The sequence below is a fragment of the Carettochelys insculpta genome, chromosome 13 (assembly GCF_033958435.1).
Source record: "Carettochelys insculpta isolate YL-2023 chromosome 13, ASM3395843v1, whole genome shotgun sequence".
Classification (NCBI taxonomy): Eukaryota; Metazoa; Chordata; order Testudines; family Carettochelyidae; genus Carettochelys; species Carettochelys insculpta.
Genome location: NC_134149.1, coordinates 20,433,269 through 20,453,248, shown reverse-complemented (window position 1 = coordinate 20,453,248; position 19,980 = coordinate 20,433,269). Strand labels below are relative to the sequence as shown.

The 19,980-nt window shown below is 46.7% G+C and overlaps 1 protein-coding gene across 6 annotated transcripts in view; it reads left to right on the top strand.

The window, feature by feature from the left end:
- Positions 1–379: 379 nt before the first annotated feature.
- ATP7A (ATPase copper transporting alpha) overlaps positions 380–19,980 on the top strand; it is a 49,235-nt gene continuing 29,634 nt past the window's right edge. For all 6 annotated transcript variants that reach the window (XM_075007438.1, XM_075007435.1, XM_075007437.1 and 3 more), the window contains exons 1-2: positions 380–512; positions 10,849–10,989. In XM_075007438.1, coding sequence (XP_074863539.1) covers positions 510–512; positions 10,849–10,989 — 144 coding nt within the window. In that variant the 5' untranslated portion in view covers positions 380–509. The remainder of the gene's footprint in view (positions 513–10,848; positions 10,990–19,980) is intronic.

The following is a 19,980-nucleotide window of genomic DNA, read 5'->3' as shown; positions in this document are numbered from 1 at the left end:
GATCCCAGATTGAAAACCACTGCTATAGATTTTTGAAGGAAATTGTAACTGGAATACTGACAAGTGTTGGTGACTCACGCACACACAAAATGGACATTTTAACGTGGTGTTAAGGTTGCCTTTTGGTATCTCCCTTCCTTCCAGAATATATTTTGCTGAAAGAGACAGTCTCTGAAAACCAGGAAATAAAGCCCTTAAGTCTTATCTCCTGACCTGGAAATAACCACTGGGAATTATATGCATTCACTCCTGCTGGGTTCACTCTGTTATATAGGTGGAGAGAGCAGCCTGTTGGCATAGTGTGATTCTGCTGGGGTCCCTCTGCCTCTTTGTTGGGGGAAGAGATCCAAGCCCCCTTTCTTTCTTTGCTCCCCAGTTTGTCTGATCAAAGACAGAAGATGCACGTGTTCCTTGAAAAATTAGCATGCGCTGTGGGTTGAATCAGTAACAATGCAGTTACCAAGGGGTTTATCAGCAGCAAGGCGGCAAATAAGACTTCCTTAGGCTTAATGGTAAGTATTGTGATAATACTTAATGATAGGCTTGATGATAAGTATTGTGTTAAATGGCATCTTGTACATGAGTAAGGGGATTATAAAAAGGCTGATTAACAGGTGTGGTGTTATTTCTGTGGGCTAAATGAGAGTAGGGCAGGTGCTGGTAGCTCCTGTTCAGCACAGCTCACTAAGCACGAGTTCTGTCTTTGGCAAAGAGAAGTCATTAGACTCTGTCCTGTAGTGGCCACATACCCTTCCCCCTGAGTGTTCTGCAATATCTGCAGAAGCAGAGTGCAAGTATGTATTTAAGGGTGTGCTGGAGCATTACTCAAATAGGTCAGAATTAAGTTTGAGTTGGAGCACACCTTAACTCCTGTTTCCTGGTTTTCAGAGGTTTGACTAAGGCTGAATTTGACATTCTGGGTGGGCAAAATATATTACCCAGCAACCTGAGCTCTGCACTAACAACAAATTAAAGGATAATCTGAGTGTGTGTGCAGATTTTACAGCACATAGGAAGATTGATCTTTTAAACAGTGTTTTTCTTAACTGTAATTATAGCAGGGGGCTAGAAATATTCCCATTGTTTTCAGGAGGAGTTGGGTTGAGCCCCGAGTCAGGTTCTAGTGATTTTTTTTTTTTTTTTTTGTCCAAACCTGCAAGTGTGCTGGATTGATTTCTCACTTATTTCAGTTGTAGTTGAGGGCACTCAGCTCCCAGAGCTGATGATGAGGGAGTGGAGGGGACAATTGCCTAGTGTCTGAGAACTCCCTGCTGCTTTCTAAAAATCATGTCCATTTAAACTGCGACAGCGGCTCCATGGCAGGGGGGCCCCAGATCTCACTGCTGTTTTTAAATCAGCATGGTGGGAGTACCTTATGTGCTGGCATTTCATCATTGCTTTGTTCCATCCTTTAAAAAGGCATTAGACTAGTTCTTGTATATGAACAGTTTTTTGTGACATTTATTAATTATTTATATAACTATATGGTCATGAATAAATGCCTGTAAAGGGTTAAACTGAGAGGGAGTGGGTCCTCTGACAAGTAGCCAGGTGAGCCAGTTGGAAGAGAGAGGGATCTTTTCAACTGAAGCAGTTACCTGTTGAGGGTATCTTTCTTTTATGTAGCTGGAAGAGAGAGAGAGACAAGTGTTTAAGCCTGAGCAGGCTTAAGGAATTCAGTAGATATCCAGGTCACAAGGAGGTCTGGGCATATAGATATGTAAGGAGAAAGGAAAGGTTTAGTTGGGCACAATCTGTTGGTTTTTATTTTGGGTTTGGTGTGGGACTTCTCAGGCTGGCTGATGCACCTCCTGTATACTGTAACGTCTAAACTGAATCCCAGGGAAGTGGTTCTCTGTGCTGTTATTAACCCCCGCTGCCTTTTTTTTTTTTAAGTTGCTCTATCGCACCTAGCAACAGCTGTGCTTTATCTTTTGTTCTGTTAATAAATCACCTTTTTTTTTTTCGTTTAAAGGCAGTGATTTGATTCCTGTGTCCTAGAAAAGAGTCTGTGTATATGCAGGCCTAAGGCTACGTCTACACTACAGCATAAAGTCAGTTTTAAGGCACTTAGCTTGATTTTACAATGTGGCTGTCTTCACTGTGAATGCTGTTAGGTCAATTTTTAAGGAGCGCTAAGGTCATCTTTCTTGCAACCTTGTGATACGGCATAAAGCCAAGTTTGAATTTAAAAGGTTGGATTAATGCTAGTGTGGAAACAGCTTTTCTTTAAATTGAATTTATTGGCCTCCAGAGGTATCCCACAATGCCCCACAGGTGTACGTTTTGTCCGCTTTCACCTCCCCTGCTGTTCAGGTGTGCAGGAGGTAGGAAACAGGAAGCCTGGCATTTTGAATTCGCTTTTTTATGATCAGTGTGGTGGTTGCAGCTAGCCACTTTAGAGAGCCCCAGCATGGAGCCATCCAGAGAGCCAGGGTCTCAGTTCAGCTGGCAGGCTAGCCCCTGCCCCAGCATGCCACATGCCAGCTTGGCTGTTGAGACCCGGCAGCAGCTCATCAGACAGTGGGGCGGTATGTTCTGCCCTGCACAGGATGAAGGTTTCTTTTCCGCACAGGATGTGGCAGGAGAGGCCGAGAATCTTCTTTTCCGCTCTTCACCTTTGTACAGGGCAGCCCCTCTCCTCCACAGATGCCATGCTGCTGATGGTCTGGCCCCCACCATGTGCCAGCTGTGCAGTGGGACCATACTTGCAGACAGTAGCATGTCCTGGCCTGTGCAGGGTGAAGGCTTCTGTACTTCACATTTTCTGGGGGTCTCACCAAGCGCTGAGGGGGCTGATTCCCTTGCAGCAAAGATTTTTGGGGTCTGACTGGACTCTGTAAGGCAACACATGCCAGATGGACAGCTCCCCTGGTGGCAAATATTTTCAGGGGATGGTTAATAAGATATCAAGTGACTGTATCTTGTCAACAGGAGCCTCGGCTCATTCCCTCCCACCTTAGTTGCGGAGGAGCCAGCCCCCCGGTCACACCTATTTTTAGGGCTGTCCCCCCTCACCTAGACACACTACTATTGTACTCTCTCTTACCAAAGTGTATGGGTCAGGGGAGCCACAGTTTCAACAGTGGCCTGTTTGCCTGCATTTTTACTGGGGGCAAAACTGAGGTACCTGGAGACATGATTCCCCCCTACCTTTCTACAGGTCAAGGAAGGTTTAGGTTGGACATTAAGAAAAAGTTCCTAACTGTCAGGGTGGTCAAACACTGGAATAAATTGCCTAGGGAGTTTGTGGAATCTCAATCTCTGGAGATATTTAAGAACAGGTTAGATAAGTGTCTATCAGGGATGATCTAGACAGTACTTGGTCCTGCCATGAGGGCAGGGGGCTGGACACGATGACCTCTCAAGATCCCTTCCAGTCCTAGCGTTCTATGATTCTGTGATCTGATTTTAATCCACTGCTACCATAAACATGTGGGATTGAAGGTTCCCTACCTTAACGAAGGTGTTCTTTCCCCGGGGGGAAACTCTGAAGTACCTGTTGACATGGCACAGTCAGCTGTGTGCTCCCAGAGCACATTTTTGAAGAGTGTTCCACCTTCTGAAGCCCGCCACCTGTTTGGCTTTCTTTCCCCGGGGATTCCCTACTTTCCTTCTCTGTGAATAATAAATCTTTCTCTATCCAGAGTTTTCTAGTGTTTGGTGTTCTTTCACTGCGGGAGAAGTAGTTGAGCAACCTTTTGGCATGGTTCACAGTTCATAGTTTTCCTTCCCCTGGAATTCCCTACTTTTCCTTCCTTCCTTGTGAAAAATGGCTGTTTAAGAGGAAGAGGGCAAAACAGTGTGGGAGAAACAGTAACGGGGAACTTGGAAATGGCAGAGATGCTTAATGACTTCTTTATTTCGGTCTTCACAGAGAAGTCTGAAGGAATGCCTGACATAGTGAATGCTGGTGGAAAAGGGGTAGAGTTAGTTTTTGAAATAAAAAAAGAACAAGTTAAAAACCATTTGGAAAAATTAGATGTCTGCAAGTCACCAGGGCCTGATGAAATGCATCCTAGAATCCTCAAGGAGCTGATAGAAGAGGTAGCTGAGCCATTAGCTCTCATTTTTTAAAAGTCATGGGAGACAGGAGAGATTCCAGAAGACTGGAAGAGGGCAAATATAGTGCCCATCTACAAAAAGGGGAATAAGAACAACCCAGGAAATTACAGGCCAGTCAGCCTAACTTCTGTGCCAGGAAAGGTAATGGAGCAGGTAGTTAAGGAAGTCATCTGCAAGCACTTGGAAGGTAGTAAAGTGATAGGGAACAGCCAGCATGGTTTTGTAAAAAAACAAATCATGTCAAACCAACCTGATAGCTTTTTTTGACACGATAACGAGACTCGTAGATAAGGGAGAAGCAGTGGATGTGGTATACCTAGACTTTAGTAAAGCATTTGATACGGTCTCACATAATACTCTTATCGACAAACTAGGCAAGTCCAACTTAAATGGGGCTGCAATAAGGTGGGTGCATAACTGGCTGGCTAATCGTACCCAGAGAGTAGTTGTTAATGGTGCTCAATCCTGCTGGAAAAGCATAACAAGTGGGGTTCCGCAGGGGTCTGTTTTGGGACCAGTTCTGTTCAATATCTTCATTAATGATTTGCATATTGGCATAGAAAGTATGCTTATTAAGTTTGCAGATGATACCAAGCTGGGAGGGGTTGCAACTACCTTGGAGGATAGGGTCATAATTCAGCATGATCTAGATAAATTGGAGAAATGGTCTGAAGTAAACAGGATGAAGTTTAATAAAGATAAATGTGAGGTGTTGCACTTAGGAAGGAATAATCTGTTTTGCACATACAGAATGGGAAAAGACTGTCTAGGAAGGAGTACAGCAGAAAGGGACCTAGGGGTTCTAGTAGATCACAAGTTAAATATGAGTCAACAGTGTGATGCTGTTGCAAAAAAAGCAAACATGATTCTGGGATGCATTAGTAGGTGTGTTGTGAACAAGACACGAGAAATCGTTCTACCACTCTACTCTGCGCTGGTTAGGCCTCAACTGGAATATTGTGTCCAGTTCTGGGCACCCCAATTCAAGAAAGATGTGGAGAAATTAGAGAAGGTCCAGAGAAGAGCAACTAGAATGATAAAAGGTCTGGAGAACATGATTTATGAAGAAAGTCTGAAAGAATTGGGCTTGTTTAACTTGGAAAAAAGAAGGTTGAGTGGGGACATGATAGCGGTTTTCAGATATCTTAAAGGGTGTCATAAGGAGGAGGGAGAAAACTTGTTCTTCTTGGCCTCTGAGGAGAGAACAAGAGGCAATGGACTTAAGCTGCAGCAAGGGAAGTTTAGGTTGGACATTAGGAAAAAGTTCCTAACTGTCAGGGTGGTCAAGTACTGGAATAAGTTGCCAAGGGAGATTGTGGAATCTCCCTCGCTGGAGATATTTAAGAACAGATTAGATAGAAGTCTATCAGGGATGGTGTAGATAGTGGTCGGTCCTGCCGTCGGGGCAGGGGACTGGACTCCATGGCCTCTCGAGGCCCCTTCCGGTCCTAGTGTTCTATGATTCTAAGATGACCTCACACATCCACAACTACTTGAGGGGCATTTTTTTTCATATAGAATACCAGCAAAATACCCAAACGAGCAACAGGGCTGAAGGAACTGTGGGATAGGTTCCCACAATGCACTGCTGCAACAAACTTTGGCGATTTAATGGGGGTGCACTCATTTGTGGGGAGATGGAGATACTCATCTTTGATTTTATAAAACCCAGGCTTATAAAGTCGACATTAATAAGTTTTTGACTTTATTTTGTAGTGTAGATATAGCCTAAGACTGAAAAGTCAGCTATCAAATTGCAACTTAATTTCTAAAGGAGTGTTAAGAGGTTGGGGTTACCCCACAAGGAGACATCTCAAGTGTATCTTCCTTGGTTTTTAAAGGGGGCGGGGGTTCACTTAGGTGGTAGCAGCTACCTCCCGGAGTCAGGTAAGCTGCAGGCTGCCCAACTCACAGAAATTTCATTTACGGACAAAATGGAAAAAATTTACGGACAAACTTTTTTACAGAGATAATCTATATACTATATTACGATGAAGTAAATGGCCAAAAATGAAAAGTAATCTTTGTCATTCATACATCACAAGAACAATATGCTATTTAACTCACTTGCATTTAGTTAGTCATGTTGTCAATGCACTGACACTAACTTGGCGAGATAATGTAGATGACAATAACATCACATGTATCACGTGATTCACATCACGTCAGCTCAACCATTGAGCTAAATGAACAACTAAGATGTCCAACTTCTGCTGCTCCGCAGTAGATGGCTGAAACGACACAGAAGTAAATTTAATTGCTATAGAATAATTGCTATTTTAAAAAATTTTATCGCGCTTCTCCAAAATTTATGAACACCTAAATTTTTTTATGGACTTTATGGACACATCCTATTTTGACTAATTTTTTACAGACTGTCTGTAAATTTACTGATGGTTGGCAACCCTGTTAAGCGATGACCTTGGGAAGCATTTTGAGCAGAAGCCTGTAGAGGCAAGACATTTTTAATGTCTCTTGCAGGCTCCCACCTTCTGCACTCTGAGTGTCAGAGTGGGGATCAGCCTTGCCAGCCATTCTGGGGGTTGACCTTAAGTAAGGGGCGAGTGAGATGCAAAGGGAGTGTAGAAACGAGCCTTACAGGGAGTGTATTGGTGAAGAGAAAGGCAGAGAGAGAAGCTAGATCCATTGTTGTAATGTCAACAGTAAAAATGTCAAGCTGTATTAATGTCATATTGAACTAATAATTGCATTATTGGAAATCCCAGCATATACGCATGCCATTTTAATCACCGTCTAGGTAAAAAGTGAAGAAAAATTCTGCTAATAAGTGTATTATTACTAAGTGTGTTTGGATGAAAAAAGCCTTTTGTTTGAGTTCAGATGCAGCTGCTATTTATTCCTCAACTGAAGTCCTTTTTTCTTTGTTGCCTAACATACTGGGTTCTGAATTTGGGTGACAAATAAGCAGCAGGTGCAGGTGAACTTTGTAAAGATCTTGTTTGCCCTATGCAAAATTATCTGGCAGTACTGTACAGAGGATGGGAGGGAATAAACTGAAATTAATACTGGAGATGCTCTCCTGTTAGTTAAGCTGTTTCCTTTCTTCAAACTGTTGCAAAATATCCACAAACATTAGCCCTGCTTCTGGAAAGCAGTTATGCACATGCTTAAGTTCAGTTGTATTCAGGAGAGCAATCAAGAGTGTACTTACGCGTTCTTTGAATAGGGATGTATTTTTGAACGGGGTGACTCGAGTCGAGTTCTGCCCCCTTTTCATTAAAAGACTACCTCCGTAAAGAAGCCAATGACAGTAAAAGCTTTTTCTGGCATGTTGGGGAAATGTGGGGTGCCAGTTAATCAAATATGCTGCTTAAATAAGAGTTATACTTAACAATGGAATATAATTTTCAGAGAATTAGACAGTGAAAGAGAGAGAAGTGAATCTGCAATGACCATCTGACATATCCTGGAACCTTTTTAAAAAAAAAAAAAAAATCCCTGATAATCAGCTTGCTGACTTGTTTTCTGCCAGCTTTGCATAGAAGTAGAGTACAGAATGTTCAACTGCGTAACCTCCTGGGCAGTATCCTAGTCTCTGTTATTAGACTGAAGATTTCTGTTGAAGAAATATCAGAAATGTGAGTTAATAGAACTCTCTGGCTGGTCTAGTACAGTAATAACTGAGTTATCAGTTGCTTGGGTGGTCACCTAAAACAGGTTTCACTGTAACAGTAGTGTTATGTGAAAAGTAAGATGTCTTTCTGCCATTTTATAGACCTGTTGACACTGGGAAAAATCAGAAGCATTTCTGTGGTTGATCTTGAAAGAGCATGCCGAGGCAACAGTCAAGAGAAATAGTTGTTAAAACTTAGTATTTCATATAATAAAATAATCAAATTAAGAAATTACAGTATTCCTTAAAGTCAGGTTTGTGCTGCGTTTATAAAGCCAAAAACACTAATTTATGTAGCAAAAGAAGGAAACTAGAAGTCTCGTATTTGTCATATTTGTTTCCAGAGAGCTGGATGAATACAGTCATTCATACTTCAACATTCAGTTTTGATCCCATTTACTTATCTCACACCCAATAGTGGCTGCCTAATAGACAAGTTCCTCAAAGAGACTACATGGGTGAGGTAATATCTTTTACTGGATCAGCTTTAGTTTGAGAGGCAAGCTTTTGAGTTTACACTTTAAAATCTTTTGAGAAATATATTTTTAGTTTGTTGAAATGGATGCTAATTAGACCAAAGTGTCACTCTCTTTTCATCTCCTTACTAAGCATTTAGGTTTCAGAAAGTTTCAACGTCTCCGTTTCATGTGATAATCATGTGTATGGGCTCATAATGAGAGAGAAGCCTGATATTAAAATGGTTGCTTCACAGTCTTTCGGCTGTTATAGTATATTTCAAACAAAACTAGATATTTTCAAGCCATTGTGTCATTAGAGGGAACAGCATGTTAATTTTGAATGAATTACAGAAAGCAAAATCTGAGACTGCAAAATTAGTTTTAGTAAAAATTTCTAATATTATATTGTAGTTTAGTTTTCCTGCAATGAATTCCCATACCACCAAAACACTTAATGTAGTGTTTTTCTTTAAAAGTATGAGAAGTCCCATTGAAATTTTCTTCTCATTCTGCTGTCTTCACTGCTATAGAACATTAGTCAGTTAATGAATTTTTTTCTCAAGCAGTTTTTTTTTCTTGGACAAATGCCTGTTGTAAAAATGTCTTTCATTTATAAAATATATAATTTCCTCTTTCTCTCTTCGTTGTTTCAGAATTTATTCTTGTTTTATGTGACTTAATGTTGTTACAGCAGTTTGCATAATGTAAATATTTTGTCTCAATCTCTGTTTTAGTTTACTTCTCCCAGTTTAATTTTCAAACTTGAAAATATAGTTTTAATTACCTTCCATTTTATTGTTTGGTTCAGTACTGTTTAGCATTCACACAAACAGAAGTGAATGCAGCATCCTGCTAAGTGGTAGTAGACTTGCATCAAGGACATTTTTCAAAGCCCCCTCCTCTTTTCTAAATTGTGTTTTAGGACTACATCCAATATGGCTGCTGTTCTTGTTAGTCACACAACCTGCTATACATTTTAGAAAGTTAGTCTGTTTGTTTGATCAAGAGCACCTCAAATGGTAAGAGCTAGGACCACCAAATTCAGTACAGTAAACCCTCGATTTAATAGGCTAATAGCGGACTCCTCTCCCTCCCATTTTTGAAAGTCTGTTAAATGTGAGGGTTTACTGCCCATCCTCACCAGGCTCCCCGAGCCCCAGTCCCTTCTCCCACCCCCAAAAAAAACTCTGCCACTTGCCAGAGCCTCTGCTGCTGGAGGAGCTGCTGGACTCCACCATGTGGCTGGCATCCTGCTGCGCACAGCTGTGAGGAGCTGCCACTGGAGCCACCATGCGCTTCTCCCACCAGTCGTGGGCCATATACGTGAGTGCCAGTCTGCTCATGTATACGCCCTACCCCTGGTTGGAGGAGTGCATGAGGGCTCTGGCAGAGGAGGTAGAGACTCTTTCAGACTGCGGCAGTGTTAAGTCTCTCTTTTTTGGGAGAGAGCGGATGATTTTATGCACCCCAGTGGACTTCAGGAACAACGGGCGGGGGCGGGGGAGTCCATTGTTCCCAAAATCTGCTGAAGTGGGGTCTGTAAAATTGAGGGTTTACTGTATACATCTTCCTCTTATCATAACTTAAAGCAATGTTAGAGAATTTTGGTTGTGCCAGGAAAATGGGATGTGCTTGGAATGAGAGTGCTACTCATAAAACCAAATAGAAAAGAGACAGAATCATCAAATGAAGAACAGTCGTCAAAATTGACATAACTGAACAAACATTTATAGAAACTGAACCAAGATGAGCCTGAAAAATAGGATGAACCTGGAACTGGATTGCATCTCATCAAACCTTACAGAAGAAGAGAGAATGGAGGAAGTTGGGAGTAGTGCTCTATTTTGCACAGCCACATCCATGTTTAATCTTTGAAAACTAAAAGAAAATGTTATTGGAAGCCAAATTGACTATAACCATTTTTATTAAAATAGTTAATGATAAGAGTTTATAGGGATGAAGGAAAAAATACACTTGGTGAAATTCCCATTTTAAAAATTTTCTTTAAAAAAGAGAGACAGTTTTTAACAATCTCTTTTTTAAGAAATCCAAAATAAAAATTAATTTAATAAAAATAACTCTAGGAGTGGGCTTTTATTTATTTCTAAATAAAACGAAGCCGTTCATGCTTTATTTAAATTGTTTTTTTTTCCAAGACTAGTGTAAAGGACCTGAGCAATGCCAGTTAAATCTTCTGGTAATGTATAAAATAAACATACCAGTGGAAGAATTCTCCTCTTCGTGTTTTCTTCTCTTTCATATTTCACCCAGTGCCATAGTAATTGACATTACAAAAAAAACGCACCTTTTACTCATGTGTGTTTAAATAAACTCCTTGCTTGGACGTTGAAAATTAGTGATTCAGAGCTGATGCATTCAGCTAAATTGTCTTATCTATTGCACAGAGCAGGTTATAAATGTATGAACTCTTTCTTCCTCAATATTTAATAAGTATATAATTCAAAGATAAAGGAGGTATGTTAATAGTTAAAGGAATCCTTTCGTCATCTGTTTTTGTGCAGTTCTTTGTCGCTTCCAAGATATAACTTGTACTTAATTTATACGTGCCCAGTTACAATGTGTATTGAATCTTAGGAAGGTCATCTTGGTTTTGATCTTGAATGCAAATACAAGGTTGGGTTGCTTTTTTCTTTTTAATTCATGTCTCAGTATTTTCCTTTTGACTCACAGGAATGTGAGGACTTATGCAGAATGGATCCCTTAGTGAAGGCAAGATCCATGATAGTCTCTGTGGAGGGGATGACATGCAATTCCTGTGTCCAGACCATTGAACAACACGTTGGTAAAATGAATGGAGTTCACAACATCAACGTAAGTAACTCTGTCAAATTTGCTAGTGTGGTATGGCACAAACCACCACAAAGAAGTAATGTAGCAGAGAAGGAGAGATCTTAAAAAGTACGTAGCCATTTTATTACTTATGGAACTTCTACTTTATAATGGCTTTGGCATATTTCCAGTGCCAGAGAAATATGGTGGAAGAGTTTTCTTAAAACTGATGAGAATTCATTTCATGTGTTTTTCTAAAGAACCTCTTCCCTTGTACTTAACAAATTGAGGCTACGTCTACACGTGCACGCTACATTGAAATAGCTTATTTTGATGAATAATGTCTACATGTCCTCCAGGGCTGGCAATGTCGACGTTCAACTTTGACGTTGGGTAGCACCACATTGAAATAGGCGCCGCGAGGGAACGTCTACACGCCAAAGTAGCACACATCGAAATAAGGGTGCCAGGAACAGCTGCAGACAGGGTCACAGGGCGGACTCAACAGCAAGCCGCTCCCTTAAAGGGCCCCTCCCAGACACAGTTGCACTAAACAACACAAGATCCACAGAGCTGACAACTGATTGCATACCCGGTGCATGCAGCATGGATCCCCAGCTGCAGCAGCAGCAGCCAGAAGCCCTGGGCTAAGGGCTGCTGCCCACAGTGACCATAGAGCCCCGCAGGGGCTGGAGAGAGAGCGTCTCTCAACCCCTCAGCTGATGGCCGCCATGGCGGACCCCGCTATTTCGATGTTGCGGGATGCGGATCGCCTACACGTGCCCTACTTCGACGTTCAACTTCGAAGTAAGGCGCTATTCCCATCCCCTCATGGGGTTAGTGACTTTGACGTCTCGCCGCCTAACGTTGATTTCAACTTCGAAATAGCTCCCAACACGTGTAGCCATGACGGGCGCTATTTCAAAGTTGGCCCCACTACTTCGAAGTAGCGTGCACGTGTAGACGCGGCCTTAGTGTTGTATTAAAAGAAGAAGAGACGAAATTATGTAATGTGGAGAAAAAAGACAGCCTGTAGAGGTCAATTACAGGGCAAGTGGTGGGGGTTCACTTTTAATTCTAATAAAAATAGTAGTAATAACACTTAGCTCATGTGCAGGGCTTTCTGTTAGATATCTCGCAGCTCATTTACAATGAAGGAAAGCATCATTATTCTTATTTTTACAGATAGAGGAGTTGAGGCTGTGAGCTGAAATGACTTGCCCAAGTTCTTCTAAATTCATAACTTCAGAGCTTTGTCCAGGAGGTCACATTTTTGCCTTCCTGTGGCTGTTTTACCTTAAATCTTTTCCAGTCTTTTCTTCCAGACTGGTAGCACAGTGAGGCAGCTTGTATAGCCTGTGACGGGTATGCCTTTGACTCAGAGAATCTCAGCCAATGAATCATGGTACCTTTCATCAAGAAAAGGTGTATTACTACATTTTGGATCTTGAGTGGGGATAGGGAGGACTTCAAGGGTCAAGGGAGATTCTTGGTGGCCTTGCAAAGCATTCAGAATTCCCTTTCTTTTCCACTATGTTTATATGTGACAGGGTGCACTATTAGCTGCTTTGTGTTCTTTTTAAGGGGTGGAAAATTACCTCCTCTTGTTCTTTATTAAGTTAACTATTAGTATACAAAAGATTTTTTTTACAGACAATTGTGCTTTTATGTTTGGGAGAAGGAACTGATTTACTTCTAATCAAAACTTCATATGAATTTGACATGACTTTAATCTTAAGCATTTCAGGTTCAAACAAGAAATCCTGCTTTTGTAACTTGGGCTATTTTGGGAGAAGGGCATTAAGAATCGGTCTAACTTGAAACAAAACTGATGGAGGAGTATTTTTAATATATAACCTGTTCTGTCCTAACTGATACATCCATTTTATAATGTTTGTCAACAAATAAAACAATTTGATACGCGGTATATATATTCTAGACTTTTGACTTTTTGGGTGCCAAAGAGCATGTTTAATCCTATCCAGTGCATCTTGGCAGCCCCAGCCATGTGATTGGTTGGAGATCGGGGGTGGGGAGCCAGCTGAGTACTTTTTTAAAACAAAATAAAGGCACTGATCCTACCAATTGCAGCAACAGTATGTTGTTAATCCTAACTGCTTGGTAATTAAGGTTTTAACATTCTGTGGCTACGTCTACACGTGCACGCTACATCGAAATAGCTAATTTCGATGTAGTGACATCGAAATAGGCTATTTCGATGAGTAATGTCTACACGTCCTCCAGGGCCGGCAACGTCGATGTTCAACTTTGACGTTGCACAGCCCAACATCGAAATAGGCGCAGCGAGGGAAGGTCTACACGCCAAAGTAGCACACATCAAAATAGGGATGCCAGGCACGGGTGCAGACAGGGTCACAGGGCAGACTAGCGCTTCCGGGGCAACAGCTAGCCGCTCCCTTAAAGGGCCCCTCCCAGACACACACAGCCTGCACAGCACGCGGTCTGAGGAGCCATAGGCACACAGACCCCGGGCGCCGCAGTCATGGACCCCCAGCAGCAGCAGCAGCAGCCAGAGGTCCACGCAGCCCTCCCGGCAGGAGCAGGGCTTGCCCTGCTCCATGCCATGCGGGAGGCAGCTGAGCACCTCCCTGCTACACCAGAGGAGGAGCTGCCCCCAGGGTAGCAGGGCTCAACCCCTAACCCTGCAGCACCCCCCCCCCCGCCTCACACGCCGGCGGCTGTGGAGCTACCCCACCAGCACTGACTGGTGGGAGCGGCTGGTGCTTGGGGAGTGGGACGACGACCGCTGGCTCAGGAACTTCAGGATGAGCCGGCAGACATTTATGGAGCTGTGCCAGTGGCTCACCCCCGCACTCAGGCACCAGGACACGGCCATGCGGCGTGCCCTCACAGTGCAGAAACGGGTCGGCATCGCTGTCTGGAAGCTGGCCACTCCCGACAGCTACCGATCCGTGGGGCAGCAGTTTGGTGTCGGCAAGGCCACCGTCGGGGCTGTCCTCATGGAGGTAAGAGAACCCACGGGGGGAGGGCAGGGCAGGGGAGGGGAGGGCGGGGGAGGGCAGAGGAGGGCAGGGCAGGGGAGGGGGGCCCGGGCACAGGAGGGCAGGGCAGGGCAGGGCCACGCACACCCTGCTCACCCCTCACTGGTGCTGTCCCATGTGCTTTCTCTGCAGGTTGTGCGTGCCATCAACGCCATGCTCCTGCACAGGCTCGTGAGGCTGGGGGACCCAGATGCCACCATCGCGGCCTTTGCCACCCTGGGCTTCCCCAACTGCTTCGGGGCTCTGGATGGGACTCACATCCCCATCCGCGCCCCGCATCACAGTGGAGGACGATACCTGAATCGCAAGGGCTACCATTCTGTCGTCCTCCAAGCCTTGGTGGACAGCCAGGGACGTTTCCAGGACATTTATGTGGGCTGGGCTGGCAGCACCCACGACGCCCGGGTTTTCCGGAACTCGGGCCTGTGCCCCCGGCTGGAGGCGGGGACCTACATCCCCCAGCGGGAGATCCCTCTGGGGGACACCACCATGCCCTTCTGTGTCATCGCAGATGCGGTATACCCCCTCCGCCCGTGGCTCATGCACCCGTACACGGGCCATCTCTCCGCTAGCCAGGAGCGCTTCAACGAGCGCCTGAACCACGCGCACCAGGTGGTGGAGCGCTCATTTGGCTGCCTGAAAGGACGCTGGAGATGTCTCCTGACCCGCCTGGATGCAGGCCCCCACAACATCCCCCAGATTGTGGGTGCCTGCTGCGCCCTGCACAATTTGGTGGAGAGCAAGGGGGACGCCTTTTTCCAGGGCTGGGCTGCGGAGGCCGGCAGGGCAGACGTCCAGCCACCTGCTGCCCCCAGTCGGCAGGTGGACCCCGAGGGGACCCGGGTCCGGGAGGCCCTGCGGGCCCACTTCAATGATGAGGCCGCGGGGTGAACTCTGCCCAGGCCCCCCACTGCCCGCCCCTTCCTCCACCACACTCCTGCCCCAACGGCCACACCATGGAGCACCCCACCGCACCCCCCTCCCACTTTTCCTGGACAAATGACAGCACGCACTTGTGGCTGAACTCAAACTGGTTTTTCTTTGAGAACTTTTTTTTTTTGAACTGTAAATATATAAAACAAGAACAAACTATAGACAACATGTTGAAACAAACTAATATACAAAAATAAAACAATAGTAACAAACAAGTGTCCTCAATAATAAAAAGAAAACCAGGGAGGATAAAGGGGAGAACTGTTTACATGGGGGGGACGGGGCAAACGGGGGGCACCAAAGAAGAACTGTAAACTATATACAAGGGGGGGGCCACGTCCCGGGCCCCTCGCTCCTATAGCCCGGCACTGGGCGTGGCCGGCCGGGAGCCCTGCCGCGGTCGCAGCCCTGTCCGGGGCTGGCTGGGGGCGGGCCGGACCGGAAGATAGGATGCCCAGCGAGTCTCAGGTGGCTCCAGGGGTCCCTCGGCACTCCGGCCCTTGGCGGTGGGTGGCGGGGTGACGGCGGACGGGACGGCGACGGGCGGAGCAGCTGGTGGTGGGGCTGGTGGAGCAGGTAGGGCGGGTGCTGCGGCGGCCGGCGCGGCATGGGGGGCCAGGTAGTCCACCAGCCGGTTAAAAGTCTCCATGTAAGCCCCCCATGCCTCCTGGCGCCAGGCCAGCGCCCGCTCCTGCAGCTGCAGCTGCTGCTCCGTGACCTCCAGCTGCCGTCAGTGGATGGCCAGCAGCTGGGAGTCCGTCGCCGTCGGGTGGTGGTGGTGCGGGGTCCGCTGTCTAGCCCGCCGTGGGGCCGGTCAGTCCTCGGCCAAGGGGCTGGCCTGGAGCGATGGTCCCGGAGGGCTCTCAGGGACAATTGAGGCCTCGCCGGCACTCTCTTCCGGTCCTTCTGAGGGTGCAGGTGCGGGACACAGGAGAGGAGCGGGGGAAGAAGAATGGAGACAGGTGTTAGTGTGGGCCCCGAGCCGTGGCCTTTGTCCCCCCAGCCCTGTGCTGCAGGTTCCCCATCCCCGTCCCCGGGAGATGCTGCTGTGATGGATGGGGTTCAGGGGTCCCCCTGCCCTGCACCCCATCCCCTGGTGGGAGCGACTCTCACTTCACCCCACAGGGTCTGACAGCAGGAGAGGTTTCTTAGGCCACAGATGCCCAGTTTCTCCCAGGAGTGACAGCACCAGCTGTCGGAAGAGACAGTCCTTCCAACCCGTCGTGGGGAGAAGACCCCAAGGGGGGCCCCTCTGGGATGCAGCTTTCCCCCTCCTCAGGCTGGCTGCCTTCCAGCTCTCCCTTCCCCTAGCCTCTACCTGTGGCCCCCGCCCTCGCCCCCCAATTCCAAGCCAGCTCGGCTCCTCCCTCCTGTTTGTTCAGGGCAGAGGTGTCACCTGCCAGCTGTAGCCCCAGGATCCTCCTTTGTTTCTGGGAGCTATTCGGCTCTTGTGGCTCATATGTAGCCTGAGTCTCCCTTTTGCACTCCCCCCACTCCATCACATGCTGCTGCTGCGGGGTGTCCCACCCCCTCCTCCCGGGGGCCCCTCGAGGTTCCGCTCCCCCCGGCCCGGGATGGGGCATGGCACTGTCGTGCGGGGTGTGGGGGGCAGGGGCTGATGCAGTGCTGTGAGGGCCATGGCCCTACTGTCCTTGGGGCCATGGCCATGTGAGCATGTGGGGGGCCCTGGACACATATCTATTACCCCCCGCCCCTCAAGCCCAGGGGTGTACACCACAGGGGGGTACCTACCTGTCGGTCCGCTCCCACGGTCCGGAGATCCACGGGGGGCGGAGGCCCTGCTGCTGCTCCGGGATGGCAGGAGGAGGATCTGCAGCTCGGATTCTGCAGAGGAGGAGCCCCCCTCCTCCTCCTCCTCCTGCCGCGATGTCCCGGGGGTGGCCTCCAGGGGGGCCCCCGGGGTGCGGGGCTTACCTCCAGGGCGGACTCCGGCTGCAGGGCCTGCTGGGGCTCGTCGGCCGAGGTGTCAAGTGTGGCCGGAGGGGAGGAGGTGTGCCGGGGGCCCAGGATGTCCCTGAGCTCCCTTTAAAAGGGGCAAGTGACGGGGGCGGCCCCAGATCGGCTGGCCGCATCCCGGGCCCGGGAGTAACCCTGCCGCAGCTCCTTCACCTTACTCCTGACGTGATCAGGAGTGCGGGCAGGGTGACCCCGGGCAGCCAGGCCATCGGCCAGCCGAGTGAATGCATCCGCGTTCCGCCTCTTGGTCCCCATTACCTGGAGCGCCTCCTCCTCGCCCCAGCAGGTCCCGCAGCTCGGCCTTCGTCCAGGAGGGGCCCCACTGCCGCTTGGTGGGCTGGCTGCCCTGGCTCCCCTTGGGGGGGGTCCTCTGGGGGGGCTGCCGGGCAGCCATCGCAGCTGGGTGGGTGGCTGAGGGACGTGCAGGCTGGCCGCGTGTGTGGGCTGCCGCCTGCACAGGAAGGGAGGGGGAGGGGGAGGGGACCTTTAAGGGGCCGCTCCACGCGGCCACCATTGAGCCGAGGGGCTGGAGAGAGCGTCTCTCAACCCCTCAGCTGATGGCCGCCATGGAGGACCCGGCAATTTCGACGTTGCGGGACGCGCAACGACTACACGGTCCCTACTTCGACGTTGAACGTCGAAGTAGGGCGCTATTCCTATCCCCTCATGGGGTTAGCGACTTCGACATCTCACCGCCTAACGTCAAAGTTAACTTCGAAATAGCTCCCGACGCGTGTAGCCGCGACGGGAGCTATTTCGAAGTTAGTGCCGCTACTTCGAAGTAGCGTGCACGTGTAGACACGGCTTGTGACAGTTATATGATTCTTCATAAAACAACGTGCTCCTGGTTTCTATAGGGAGGAATTTCTGTCCTAACAGAGGTGATCTAGACGAACATTGGGCTTGCCAAAACAATGGAGCCTGTTTTTTTGGCAGGAGGTCGGTATAATTAGTTGTGATGGACAACTACAGTAAACTCTTTCATATCTGGCAGCACGGGGCCAGGAGATTGCAGACTCTTCAAATACTCTGGACAACAGAGAGGTATACCTAGTAAAGCAGAACACTCAAGAAAAACAATATTAGAAATTAAGAGACAAACAAAAATGTTGAAGTCCTGTAGCACTTTATAGACTAACAGATTTATTGGAACATTAGCTTTCATGGACAAACGCCCACTTCTTCTTTGCCCAAGTGGGTCTTTGCCCACAATACTTATACTCCAATAAATCTGTTAGTCTGTAAGGTACTACAGGATTTCTCGTCATTTTTGCAGATACAGACTAATGCAGCCATCCCTCTGATACTTGAAACGAAAGTACATGCGGAATACTTGATTTACCAACAACATAATGTTGTACACTATAAACTTATACTGTATTTGCTGTATTTGTTCATATTTACTTTCACTATACTTATGGAAAATGGAACTAAAATTTACTTATGATTAAAATGCTGGTTATTTGAGGGTTCTGGATGATAGAATGCCAGATATGAAAGAGTTTACAGTCCTGTATTGACCAGACGGATGATGGATCCAGCTAGTACAAGTTACTTCTGTCTAAAGTAAGAGTTGATGTTGCCTATAGAGATCTTTGAACAAAAGCGGTATTTAATCTAGATTCTATTTTTTTATCTGCATTGGTGAGCTAATAGAAGTTGAAGTTGATTGAATCTAGTAAAAAAGCAAATCCACCATCAAATCAATGGTTGATATTTTTAGCAATATTATTTAATAGTAACATGTGGAGATCAAACCAATAAATAAACTTCCATCAAAGCTAAGTAAAATGAAGAATTAAATGAATGGAAAAATATCTGCAAAATTACACTAAACCCTTTATTATCTGGCATCCACGTGACCAGGAGGTTGCCGGATAATCAGATACTCTGGATAAAAGAGGAATATCTCACAACGCATAGCACTAAAGAAAAAAAAGATTAGATATTAAGAAACAAAAATGTATGCAGAATGTTCCCAGTCTTTTTCCACAAGCATCCACGTACATTAGAAGACTTTTACTCCCTGCCAGCAGGACACGACCTCAGCTGAATAGCTCTGGGAAGCATGAGTAGCTCACACTGACTGTGTCTACACGTGCCCCAAACTTCGAAATGGCCACACAAATAGCCATTTCGAAGTTTACTAATGAAGCACTGAAATGCATATTCAGCGCTTCATTAGCATGCGGGCCGCCACGGCACTTCGAAATTGACGCGCCTCGCCGCCGCGCATCTCGTCCAGACGGGGCTCCTTTTCGAAAGGACCCCGCCTACTTCGAAGTCCCCTTATTCCCATGAGCTGATTCTGTGTCCCAATAGTGGGAGATTAGATAATTTAGAAGAGTGTTAATGGTGGCAGTTAAACATGACTGCCTGATGGCTACTTGGCAGATTCTCTGTCTAGATGTTTTTTGAAGAAATATCTACATGGTAATTGGTACTAATGATCTCAGTGGTCAGGCTCCGTAGAACTTTATCCCTGTGTCCCTCTGTGCTGCCTCTGAGTGCAGGCTGATCTGCTCTGTGTGCGCTCCTGCCTGGTGTCCACTGACCAGAGCTGCTCAATTTATTCACCATCAACCTCAGCCTGGACCAGTCCACACAAGAGATCCACTTCCTGGACACAACTGTGCTCATAAGTGACTGTCACATAAACACCACTGTATACCAGAAACTCATGGACTGGTATGCTTACCTACATGCATCCAGCTTCCATCCAGGGCACACCACACGATCCCTTGTATACAGCCAAGCACTAAGATTCAACTGTATTTGCGCCAATCCTTCAGACAGAGACAAACACCTACAAGACCTTTTACCAACCTTTCATAAAACTACAGTATCTACCGAAGGAAGTGGAAGAAACAGATTGACAGAGCTAGACGTGTACCCAGAAGCAACCTGCTGCAAGACAGGCCCATCAAAGAAAACAACAGAACAGCATTGGCACCTCCTAAAACCGCTCCAACGTATCATCAGTGATTTACAACCCTTCCTGGACATCGATCCTTCACTCTCACAGACCTTGGGAGGCAGGCCAGTCCTTATCTAAAGACAGCCTGCCAACCTGAAATAAATTCTGAAATAAATTCTGCAA